The sequence below is a fragment of the Oryzias melastigma genome, linkage group LG22 (assembly GCF_002922805.2).
Source record: "Oryzias melastigma strain HK-1 linkage group LG22, ASM292280v2, whole genome shotgun sequence".
Lineage (NCBI taxonomy): Eukaryota > Metazoa > Chordata > Actinopteri > Beloniformes > Adrianichthyidae > Oryzias > Oryzias melastigma.
In genome coordinates this window covers 27,379,031-27,391,787 of record NC_050533.1, presented here as the reverse complement: position 1 = coordinate 27,391,787, position 12,757 = coordinate 27,379,031, and the positions used below count along the sequence as shown (strand labels likewise).

General features: G+C 41.4%; 2 protein-coding genes across 7 annotated transcripts in view; both read left to right on the top strand.

Annotated features, from left to right (window-relative positions):
- zfyve21 (zinc finger, FYVE domain containing 21) overlaps positions 1-7,459 on the top strand; it is a 10,337-nt gene extending 2,878 nt beyond the window's left edge. The window contains exons 4-8 of one of the 4 annotated variants that reach the window (XM_024261457.2): positions 1,583-1,658; positions 3,262-3,353; positions 3,553-3,606; positions 5,051-5,175; positions 6,447-7,459. In XM_024261457.2, the coding sequence (XP_024117225.1) occupies positions 1,583-1,658; positions 3,262-3,353; positions 3,553-3,606; positions 5,051-5,175; positions 6,447-6,482 (383 nt within the window). In that variant the 3' untranslated portion in view covers positions 6,483-7,459. Of the gene's footprint in view, positions 1-1,582; positions 1,659-3,261; positions 3,354-3,552; positions 3,607-5,047; positions 5,176-6,446 lie in introns of all 4 variants that reach the window. The other 3 variants (XM_024261455.2, XM_024261459.2, XM_024261458.2) reach the window with 3 other exon arrangements.
- A 3,347-nt stretch (positions 7,460-10,806) lies between these two features.
- LOC112138810 (transcription factor IIIB 90 kDa subunit) overlaps positions 10,807-12,757 on the top strand; it is a 126,411-nt gene continuing 124,460 nt past the window's right edge. Inside the window, exon 1 of one of the 3 annotated variants that reach the window (XM_036209863.1) lies at positions 10,807-11,098. The gene's annotated coding sequence lies outside the window, so the exon portion shown is untranslated. The remainder of the gene's footprint in view (positions 11,099-12,757) is intronic. The other 2 variants (XM_024261451.2, XM_024261452.2) reach the window with 2 other exon arrangements.

Sequence of the window (12,757 nt, the reverse complement as noted above, 5' to 3'; positions counted from 1 at the left end):
CAGGTTTTAAACTCCTGATTTTAAAGCGTGTCTTCTCTCCCTCACACTCTGTGGATCTGTCGGTAACAAACAGCTGCGGAGGAATAATTCGGTCGGACCGAACCATTTTAAATTTAGAGGAGGGGGGTCCGGTGACGATGTTTCCAGAACAAAATATATAAACATCGTTACCTTGACATTAAAAATAAAAGTATTTGCGATTATATATTGGTTATTGGTTTACTGAAATAGTGTTTTCTGTTTTGTCCTTTTGTCATCATTCGGGGCCTCCGTCCCCCCCGCTCTCAGTCTGGGCTCCTAGAATCAGCCGCTCCGTAAGAAGAGGAAGCGCGGCTCTTCCGGGGTTTTCTCCCGTGTTATTTAACACGAAAGTTTATCGCAATAGTCTCATTTCACTATCGAAAAAAAGTAATATCGCGATAACGATAATTATCGTTTTATCGCCCAGCCCTACGCTGTAGGGTGAGACAGTGTAGGGCGAGACGCTGTAGGGTGAGACGCTGTAGTGAGATACAGTGTAGGGTGAGACACTGTAGGGTGAGACGCTGTAGGGCGAGACAGTGTAGGGTGAGACGCTGTAGGGTGAGACGCTGTAGGGTGAGACAGTGTAGGGTGAGACAGTGTAGGGTGAGACGCTGTAGGGTGAGACGCTGTAGGGTGAGACAGTGTAGGGTGAGAGTGTAGGGTGAGACGCTGTAGGGTGAGACAGTGTAGGGCGAGACGCTGTAGAGTGAGACGCTGTAAGGTGAGACAGTGTAGGGTGAGATGCTGTAGAGTGAGACAATGTAGTGTGAGACACTGTAGGGTGAGGTGCTGTAAGGTGAGACGTTGCAGTGAGACAGTATAAGGTGAGATGCTGTAGTGAGCTGATGTAGGGTGAGGCGTTTTAGTGAGAGTCTCCTTTGGGAGAACTTTTACTAAAGTTTTAGGGAATCATCCTGATGGTGGACTTGCAGTTCCATCTCCACGTTTTCTTGTTCTGCTGCACAGCACAAACCTTCTGGTTGGTTAATTACTCATCCAGCTGCTTTGTTGTTTACAGTAAAGCTACGCTCACTCCGGGCTCAGAAAAAGTCAGTAAAAAGTCTGTCAACGCATATAAACCCGTGTTTTTTGGGGTTTCGCGTTCAAAACTCTTGTTTCCCAACGCAATTTTCTAAGTCCGTATTTGGGCTCTGTGTACAGTCGGAGATTCATTGAATACGCGCTGAGATTTCAGACCAGTTGAACTTTAGCTGTTTGGCGTTCAACCAGTTGAAACTCTGACCAATCAGGAACTCACATTTGGTAGTGTTCTTTCCAAAACTCAGTTTGAAAGTGATTATGGAGGAGAAGTAAGAGTTACTTAAAAGGTCAGATAAAGGTTGCATACTGTGTTTACATAAAATAAGGTTTCAATCAGAATTTTAAATTTTGTGGTGCTGGTTAATAACATTTAGTTGACGTTCAGCCGTCCTGCTCACTTGTTCACATAGCGGTCCATCTGCTCGGCTCCCTGCAGAAGCTGCAGGTAGACTCCATGTTTCTGCTGTGGAGCGTCTCCAAACAATCTGCTGTGTTCATTTGTGTTCCATGTTTCCAGGAGCAACCTTCAATGTAACGTCAGGAGAATCGGAGAAACCTGAAATGATGACCTGCCGGCTCACCTCCCACCACCTGTGAGTCCTCCCTCAGATGCAGAAGTTTAGTTTTCTGTCAACATTTCAGCTGCGTGTGGCGGAGCGTCAGCTCTCAGCTGTAATTCAGCTGTCTGTCTCCTCTGCTGCGGTGGTCCTGAGCAGCCCGTCCTCCTTTGAAGCCTCTTTAAGGGTAAGAACAGGAGAGTTAGAGGCTGACTCCTATGGAGCTATTTTGGGGTCATAAATATTTGAAACCTAAATAAAACTTTTTGAAAAAATATTAGTGTTTGGCCAAAAAAAAAAAGTTTAAATAACCAAAGCTTTTATTTTCAGCTTCTAATGTTCTATTTTTTTAGGTTTCAAAACTCAAAATTTCAAATTTTTTTTTTTTTCAGTTTCAACTTTTTAATTTTTGTTTTTGAATCTGAAAATTTCCGTTTCCAAACTTTTGGCCCCGTTGTGGCGCATTGGGGCGGGGCTAACACGAAGGACCAATCAAAATCGATGAGGGTGGTAACTTCAGTCCTGGTGCATTCACTGACTCTGAGAACTGTGATAATCACAGTCATAAAATGTCTGTTTAGACTGTACTATCATAGTCTGAAGTTGTCCCAAGACGGCTGTAAAAAGCAGAGTTTTATCACGTACAAACCACACGTCCAAAACGCCGTTCTAGCCCGTTAAAACCCTATACCCTGGCCCAGCGGTACTGCGTAAGACCAGTAAACATTTTGCATACGGAACTTGTCCGGCCCGGTAGCGGGAGTGCAGTGTGTGTTTTGGGGGATTTGGGCTAAGGAGGACCTCAACAGAACTAATCAGCCTCACGTCTCCCCTCTCTTCCTGGATGTGGAGCGGCTGCAGGACTTCGCGTCGCATGCTGGTCTGGAGGTGATGGCTGTTCCCGTTAAATCAGAGCTCCTTAACCTCCGAGCCGCAAACTGGCACCCTGCTCCTCTTTTGCCACAAAAATTTGCAAAAATTGAAATCCTTCAAAGACTTTCTCGTTAGCAGGACTTCTATCGTACTAGGGGGGCTGTGTCTGGATGACAGCCGCTTCAGGTGTTTCTGTGTCTGTGACTGAGTTTGAAGGTTGTCCTGCATTAAGCCAAGAAGGGGAACATTTGGGATTTTTAAATGATTGTCTTGATGAAAATAAGAAAAACATCACAGTTCACAGGTCTCTCCCGGTGTATTGAAGAAGCGAGCTCCTCTGAAGTCCGGGACGCTGGCTGCATCCAGAGAACCACATGTGCACCTGTAATTAAAAGAATAAGATGGCGCTTTGGAGGGGCTGGGGGACAGGACTGTTATCATTACTGGAGCTGCAGACCATGAAGTCAGACTTCTGAAATGATGTGGGACTTGAATGGTTTGACCAATCACAAAATTCAAATGTAATACATCAATTTAACCTGTAGGGGGCAGCACACATTTTCAAGAATTAAACAAGCTTATTTTAATGTGTCAGAAATTCAACAATGACCAACAGACAGCACTTTTAAAGCCTCATTTATTGAAGTCAACAGACAGAAACCATTGATTTAGGGTTTGGTTACCCTTTAAACGGCTTTATCCTGTTGTAGTTGTGGAGCATCAGCAGTTCTGCAGCTCCCTGACCTCCTTCTCTCCTGATCCTCAGCTACCTCTGGCTGGACGGTGAGACTCACTTTGAGGTGATGGTGAGTCGGATTTCCAGCATGCAGATTTTGACAGATGCTGCAAGTCCAGGAGGTGAGTCTCCCTTTATGAAAGTTTTGTCTGGAATGTTTATTTCTCTCTTGTTTCTTTTGAATCCTCCTAAAAAGTTGTTTTGCGGTTTGATGGCGTCTTCAAATCCCACATTAACCTTGGATTGTACCTCCTTGTGCTAACACACCTCCTTTCCTCCTGCTGCTTTGACTGGCGGCCCGTCTTCCTCCTCTGGGCTCAGACAGCGACATCCACTCTTACTGCAGTCTGCTGGACAGTCACTTTATACCTGAAGGTTGGCTTTGGTTCTCTCCATCTGTGCACAGTTGGCCTCTCTCCATCCCTGCATTTTTCCATCTTTGTCTTTTCTGTTTGCATGTAAGAGTAGGGTTTCTCATGGAGCTCTGAACATGACATTCAAAAAAAAAAATAAAATAGAAATAGTTCCCTCAAATGAAAAAAATGCTCATTTGTGACCATGAAATTCCAAATTGCTTCCTCAAATTGCCAATTTGTGCACACGTAATACTGATGTGTTGCCCCAAGTTAATGATTTAAGGCAACGATTAGTTTAGATTTTTTTTTATTTGTGTTTCCAGAGCTCAGTTCCAAACCAATCATGGTGAAGAATCTGGTTAAAGTCTTTCCAACGCGTTTTTCAAAACAGCCGGACTTGTCTTATGTTGTGGTCCTAGCTAGCATGCCTCAGTTCCTTCTGCTTTTCACTGCACTCTTCTGGTCAAAGTAAGCTTGGTGTTGCATGCTGGGAGTGTTTGTCTGTAATACCTCGTTTCCACTGAGCGGTCCAGACCGGACTAGGCCTGACTGGACCTTTGAGCGTTTCCATTACAAAATGGAACCGTTAAGCAGTATCAGTATCCACTATTTTCATGTTAGCAACTAGTGCTGCCACAAACGGTTATTTTAATAGTCGACTAATCACCGATTATTTTTTCCGATTAGTCGACTAATCGGGTCATGTGTAAACTGGATGTAAAGCACACATCTTAACCATCATTAGCTTTAAACTAACTAAAAACTAGATTTATAGCATGATCTGTGATAATGCTAATGTGAATGCTGCTGGCTGGGTTTGGCCAAAATAGCTAGCATGTAGCTGAAAAATTAGCTAAACTCCTAAATAGTCTGGTCCGGACCGCTCAGTGGAAACAAGGCATTCGGGATCTTGGACTTTGTTCAGTGTACTGAAGATGTTCGTCAGTGGTCTAAAAGAACGGATCAGAAGGCTACAGTCTGACCTGGTCCACATTAGAGCCAGCACTGGCCTCAAAGCCCGTCTTTGCTGCACTGCCCGTCCTCATGGAAGGTCTTCTGATCATCAGGCTACAACCCTGCTGCATCACAGCTCTCCATCCGTTCCTTTGGCGTCTCTGCCTCTACTCATCCACTGTTTCCGTGTTTCTCTGACATGTCTTATTGATGCATCTGTGTGTTTGTGGGTGAAACCTTCCATGAGTTTCAATAGGTTTTCATTCATGATGATTTCCTGACATTATTGGTTTCATTCTCTTCTCCTTTGACCTCCAGCTGCTGAAAGTTTGTCTGCAATTATATGGATGAAAAATGCATTCATGTTTCTGCTAAAAACATTTTTGAAAACAAGTCAAACTTAGTTCAAAATGTCTTGAGGTCTGAGCTGAAGATCTCCCTGTGCTGCAGGAGTTTATTTGAAGACTAAAGCAGGAAACAGCTGAAGGGTTTGTGTCTGTGTGCAGCAGAGAGCTCGCGGCCCAGCGGCATCCTCATTCACTACAAGCTGGTGTCGCGGGTGGACACCGAGCAGCTGCGCATGGATGTCACGGAAGACAAGAAGGGCCCGGCGTGGCTGGCTGCCATGTACAAGGTCAGAACCAGCACGCCACAGAGCATCGTCTTTGTTAGTGACGACTCATGAATGCTCAGCACACCTGCACCCATCTAGCGTGTCTAGTTCAGGTTCTGGAGAAGAGAAGATGGTATCTTCACATTGACTGCAGTCAAATGAGCCGCCGTTCACATTTCTGTGGTCAAATCAGCATCACTGGATTTTTGGTGTGAGTTTCATCCAATACTTACGGTAGCAGGACTGAGAACGCTGGAAAATCTCCACCAGACTCCACGGAGCTTCTTGATGTGACCACGGAAATGTGAACGGCGGCTCATTTGACCGCAGTTGGAAAGGATTGTAAATCAATGAAAGAGCATTTTGATGTTAGCTTTGATTATTTTATCAAGAACTCTGAGAAACCAATGATTGAATGTATTGATCACAGTCAATAAACATTGGAGAATGAGCTAAAAGAGGCTTTGGTGAACTGGAAGGAGAAAGAATCAGGATTTTGGAGGAAGTTCTGTCCATGAAGATCTTCACTTCCTCGTCCAGCTGACATCCGGATCAGAACCATACGGCTGGACATTACCCAGATTGATGGATGTTTTTATGTAGCAGTGGTGAAGATTTATGCTAGAGAGACACAGAGCTATCATAATCAGATCAGGGGCAGAGCTCCAAGAGCCACGCCCCCTCAGAGGAGATTTTGGAAACAGAGGCTTCAGATCAACATGAAAAATGGCTTTTTAAGACATTTAGGTTGTGAGATTTTGGTTACAAACTTCATAATGATAATTAAAACACTATTGGGAACGTTTTTTAAAATAAAAAAATTGTCATAGGGGACTTTAAGCAGATCAACCTATCCTATCAATATGCTGTAGGAAAAAGGATCTCTGCTGCTGAAAGTGTAAAACGGTTGAATGTTTTGGACAAGGAAAAAAAAAACCTTGGAAATTTCCTGAGAACTTCATCGTGATCATTGTACTATGAAGAGATTAGTGTCTGATTCAGACACTCAGGTTGGTGCAGATAAATGCAGGATGAGGAAGGTTTCTGCAGACAAATCCATCAGATTTAGACAGCAGCTGCTGAAACATTGTCACAGAGCAGCAGCACATGTTTGAAGCTGCTGGAGTCCACCAGCATCAGCAGCTGAACCTGAAACATGTGAATGTCACCTGACCCAGGGAGGACTCCTCATGGGTCTGAGCCCAACGCAGACCCATGAGGGAGAAGCAGCCGGCTGATGGAACCAGCAGTGAAGCTATGAATGATGACGTCTCTGTCTGTTTTCCTGACAGGCCGCCAAAATGATGAAGGAATCTGTGGACCAGTGACCGTCCCGCTGCACACCCAGTCTTCCTGGGATCTGATTGGCTTCTGGTTGTGATTACTCATCACTTCTTTATTCCAGTTTTCTTTAACACCAATTTACAACAAATGTTTATATGAAGAAAAGGTTAATGTGCAGCAAAACAACGTTTGCTTTCTGGGTTTTCAGAGAGAAAAAGGCTTTTGAGACGCTGAAGCTTCAGCTAAGCCAGTTTTTCCTCAAACTTTACTTTTTCTTTTGCACAAAATCAAACTTTATATGACACACTTTATATAACTAAAGCAAACCTATGACACTGCACCTTTTTATAAACTCTTAACTGAAGCAACACAATAACTTTATACTGTTGGTTATATTCTTGCTGTTGAGACATTTTCTGGTTTTTGAGGTGGAGTTGGGACCAAGTAGGGACTCTCATGGGGCCTGAGCTGAGCCCAGGTCTTCCAGAAGCAGCTTAACGGACAGATCCAACAGGAAAAAGCAATCTTTTCTCCTGAAAAGGCCTTCATTGGGAACAGTCGCTCGGTTACAGCTGTTCCTTTATCGGTACCAACACAGCAGATGTTTAAATTAAAGTCAGCAACCCTGGAAATGCAAACTGAAGTAAGCGTCTGATGTGAACTGAAGCCTTCAGCCTCCGAGTCCAAAGAGCTTCAGACTTTTCTCTCTCTAGGACACAAAGACATGCTTTAACTGTAGTTCCAAGTATTAAAGTTTTGTATGATATATTTTGTTAAGTATTTTGACAGATGGCATGTATGTTTTTTCATAATTTTTAAACAGAACTCTGTCAAGTATTTTTAATACACGCATCCTCCTGTCTTCTGTCCTTTTGTTTTGTATTGTGCAGCACAGACGCAGACGGTGGTTCATGGATGAGCTCACTGACTGTAATGCAGCTGCTGCTCATGTCTGTGAACGCTGCAGCTCGTGCTTCCTGCATTTCATGTCAATAAAAGCTTCACGCTGCACTTACCAATGGAACTTGTGACACAATAAAACAAAAGCACTCTTGGTGCGCAGCACAAAACAAACCACACCCCATAAATACTCTTAACAGAAGACTCACTGAACAGGAAGTGCTCTGCACACACTTTCAAAATAAACCTCACCAGAGTTATTCCTCCTTTATTCACCAGAAGAAACAAATCAGTGACATTTATTAAATGTGCTGATTCAGAAACTGCCTGCAGGGAGTTTAGGTAATAAAAATTATCATCTGTGGAGACTTTGAGCGTTTACCTGGTGAATCGGTCCTCTCTATGGGGTCAAAACAGGATCAGCTTCTAGTGAAAAAACAGAAAACTTAAAAAATAGACATTGTAACTGAAACTTTTTTTGTGAAAATTTAAAAAGTCATTGTAAATTTGAAAAATACAAAAAAAAATTAAAAAAATAGAAACTTGAGTAAAATCTTGAAAATTTGAAAACATTTTTTTTGAAAATTAAAAAAAAAAATTGAAAAACATTTTTTTAAATAAAAAAAATACTCAAAACTTGAAATAAGTGTTGAAAATTTGAAAAACTACTGAAAACTTGAATAAAAAAACTGTAAATGTAAAAATGAACAATTGAAATATAATGTATCCATTAGTAACAGCTGCTATTTTGATTTTTTTTTTCCTATAAAATTTGGATAAACTCGGCAGCGAGAACTCGAAAATCTGAACTGAAACTGTAAACTGAAGAAAATTCAAAACAGCAGATAATGGAAAACATTTTTCAATTGGTAATTCCTACATTTATACTTTTTTAAATTCAAACTTTCAGGGTTTTTTTTTCATTTTTTTGTAATTTTCAAGACTTCAAGTTTTCAATGTTATCTTCCAATTTAAAAAAAAAATTCTAATTCCTTTTTTTTACAATGCCCTGTTTTACATTTTTCTATTTTTTTGGGTTACATCTATTTTTTACGTTTTCAATCTGCTTTTTCATTCGTTGATCCTGATTTTACCCCATAGATCTCTTTGATGGATGGATGGATGGAAAAAAAAATAACCAACAGGGTAGGCGTGGAAGTTCCAAAATACAGTTTTTACTCATTTTTTGTGATTAGGAACTGAAACATAACAGTTTACAGACCCTTTTCATTGGAATATCGTGGAAAAGTGTTTTTATTTCTGTAGTTCCCCTAAAAAAACAGGATTTTAGAAAATTGGAAAACTGGAGAAATCTGCCTCAGTTGTTCAGGACATGAAAGTTTTCAACTGAGTTTTACCAACTAATCCTCCACTAAACTCAAAGCATCTGCACAGGTTCTCCACGTGTCATTGAACTGGTTCAGTTTGTGTATGTGGAAGAGTTCAGACTTGTATCCAGAGACCATCACTGATCCTCCATAGTCTGGGTCAGACACTAAAGTTCATGGCTAAGGAGGCTGCTGTTCACAGAGCGCCGAGTCCAGCAGATCAACAGAAAGTCTGATGGAAGGACAGAATGTGTCAGGAGGAGATGCAGCAGCAACAGAGATGACGTGGAGGGTCCTTTAGCCATTTGTCCATATGTGATGGTTCAGGAATGAGCCTGTGTTGGATTGTGGCTGATGGAGCTGTTCTCCAGCTGTGTGCTCCTCCATCAGGATCAGATGTTCTGTTCTGTGCTGACGTGGCTCCAGAAGAGAGGAGGCAGAAAGAGGAAAAAGGAGCAGAATGATCCAAAGGCAGAGGATCCAGAACCAGCTGAAACCAGAGAACACCAGCACAAACCAGCTATTTATGTTCTCTCACATTAATGTTTGTTTTATCACCATTTCATTCCCAGTAATATTATCATGAATGGAAATATTTTTGTAATGTTTCCATTAGTTTATTTTGTTTTTATTTCAGTCTCTCTGTATATGTAATGAAGAGGCTGAGGCGTTGAGATCCATATGCAACAGAGTTTAATGGCAGAAGGTCAACGAGGGCAAAAGCAAGGCGAAGTCAAAATCCAGGCAAAAGGTCAGACAAGGATCGAGGCAGGGCAACAGGCAGAGGTCAAAAACACAAGAAGGCAATAAGTAGAACCTGCTCAGAGTTGTATCAGCGACAAATACAATACTTCACACTGGACAGAGTCCAGAGAGTGACTAAATACACTGAGGAGAACCAGCTGGTGATGATGAGGCTGGAAGGTGACAGGTGTGGACAGAGCTGGTTAGCAGTCAGGCGAGACCTCCCTCTGGTGGTCAGAGGTGGAGTTGGATGGCAGATCCCTGACAGTAAACAGACACAAAAGCATATTAAATATATTTTTTAAGACAAAAAAAGTCTGTATCTATGTGATCAGACTTGTAAAAGGCATGGATAGATGAGGAATAATAAAAAAGGAAAACTAAATGTCCTAAACTGTGATGTATCACATATACTTGATTTTGTTTCTACTTATTATTACCTTTATTATTATTATTATTATTCTTTGATGAATACAATCTGCACAAATTGTCTGTTCAAATGAGAATATGTTGAAACTTTTTGCATTGACTAATGTAGTTGATTTTTCTTCCTGATGATAATTATCATCTGGGAGTCGTTTGCATTGATCGGTGCCGGAGCTCCAGATATGCTCGGATCATCGTCGCTGGGAGGATCTTCTGTATTGATTGGTGCCGGGGGTCTGGAATATATTCCAATGATTATAAATAATCATCTGTTACACTCTGGATTTCTGATGCTGACTGGTGCGAGGGATTTTTTTCTGGTAATGATGGTCTGAATATGCTTGGGCTTCTGGTATTGATTGATGTGGATGATGTTTTCCTGATAATAATCATCTGCGTATATTTAGATTTTTGGTACGGATTAATATAAACGACTTGTCTGTGGATGTTTAAAATTTGACTACATCACTGATCTTAGTGATTCCTGATAACTTGAATTTATGATTGTAGGATATAAATATTTAATATTAAGTTGTGAACCGGACATTGATAATTCATGTAGAGAAAATGGTATGGTCGAGTCGGGTGGGATTATATAAATTTGCTTCCTTCCAAACCCTTTCAAGGGATCTACTTGTGATTTAATACGTGATGTTATTTCATGTAATATTATTACCTGATTTTTTGAAAAAAAGAATTAATTAATTAATTAATTATTTCATTCATTCAACCCCAAATATTTTTGAGATTGATCTAAAGCTGTTCCTCAACATCATTTGAAATAGAAATATTCACCTCTCATCTACTCAGCCAGAAAAAAAAAAATAATTTTTCTAAATATTTTTATTACCTTTAGAATGAGCCGGAAATGTGTTTAGATATTACAGCAGATGTTGACATGCAGCTTTACTCTCTAGAATGTTTCATCTCCTATCAGTTCATATCTGCGTCTCATATGATCTCCTAAATGTTTTATTTTGCAGTGACACATTTGTTTGACAGAAACCAGAACTATCACATTGGTTCTGATGAATCCGAGCCTGTTTGGAATGAACCACCTCCCCCCCCCCTCCCCCCCGCTGACCCAGCAGTGGTCTGATCCGGGTCTCCCAGCACGTGCTGCTGTTTCGCCGGTGTTCCAGCGTGGGACAGCTGCTGCCGGCTTCACACTAACGAGCCAGAGCCGGTCCAAAGGCGGTTCCTCCGGAAACTCTCTCCATAGACGCTGACGCGCCTCTGCGGACCGCTGTCCACGGCTCAAGGTAGGACGCAGGGCGGCTGCGCGGCGGCACGTGCGCTGTCATCTCCTGTCAGCTGGAAGTTTCCCGGCATTCAGCGGTTCTGCTGTGGGATGAGAAACTCAGTGCCACGTAAGAGGAGTCCGCTCCATGTGTGATGAGCTCAGGACTCATACAGGAACCCAAACGTTAGGAGGGTTTGTTCTGGTTAGGGTGTTGAATCCATAACCCCTTCAGCAGACAGAGGAGGAACTAAAGAATTGAAGCGGAGTTTTATTTTGTTTTTTTATTTATTCCAAGTAAAACTTTTATGGGAAACATGTTCGACAGGATTCACAATCATTGACCTCCAGAACACACCTGCATTTGAATCCACGTTCTTAACCCGCAGTATCTCTCAGAGCTGTGGGGTTGCTCGAGCCTATGCTGTTACAGTTCGAAGAATACCTGGGCAGGTGACCAGCCTACTCAGTGTGATTTAAAAAAAAAAAACACTCAAATTTCATTTCCCCTTCGTTTTGGTATTTATTTATGTATGTATAAGATCTACATTAGTGCTGCCTCAAACGACTATTTCAAAAGTCGACTAATCACTGATTATTTTTTCGATTAGTCGACACACATGTGTAAACTGGATGTAGAGCACACATCTTAACCATCATTGGCTTTAAACTAACTAAAAACTAGATATATGCCATCACCTGCAATAATGTTAGTGTGAATGCTGTAAGCCGAATCCAACCACTGAAAAATGCTAGTGCTGATAGCTGAAGATGCTGAAGTTGAAAGCTAAAAACGCTAAAGCTGATAAAGTATTTATTAGATGTCAAATTAGCCTAAAAAATAGAAAAAAGCACAAGTTAGCCATAACAGCTAGTATGCAACTGAAATGTTAGCTAAACTCCAAAATAGCCTAAAAAAACTGAAAACTTCTAAATTAGCCAAAATAGATAGTATGCAACTGAAATATTAGCTCAACCCTAAAATAGCCAAATAAACCTTAATAAATGTCAAAATAGTCTTAAAAGCTAGCGGAATCCCATCATCACCTTCAACTTCACTACACTCTGACTGTTGATTAGTCGACTAATCATGGGAGCCGTATTAGCTCTGTGGAGGAATCAAGTGTTGGTGTTAGACTGGGGCGGAGCTGTCAGAGCAGACTCTTCCTGGGGGGGGGGTGATACAGCCTGCTCGTCGTCGTGAGTATGGGAGGGGCTGCTGCAGACAGTGCAGGTTTTTCGACGATTACTCTTAAAAATGCAGTTTTGAGGTTTGTGAGGAATGAACAGTAAAATGCATTTAAAACCTCAAAAAGTAGAATTTTCATAGTAGGGCCCTTTAAAACTAATAAATATGAATAAAAACAGACAAGAATATTACTCTGGAATAAATCAACTTACATTTTAAATAATTTAAAACATTAATAACATATTTACCCTGTCAAAAAATTATAATTTAGAAATAAAGTAAATGTTAAGAGGAAAAAATATTCAGATTCTTTTCCCGTGTGTCATTTCAAATAAATTCTTTAATCAGGCTATCCCAAAAGATTTTTTTCATTCATTCATCTTCTTGGCCCCTTTCGGGGTCGCGGGGTGCTGGAGCCTATCCCGGCTACTGATGGGTGAAGGCGGGGTACACCCTGGACAGGTCTCCAGTCTGTCGCAGGGCCTCAATCAC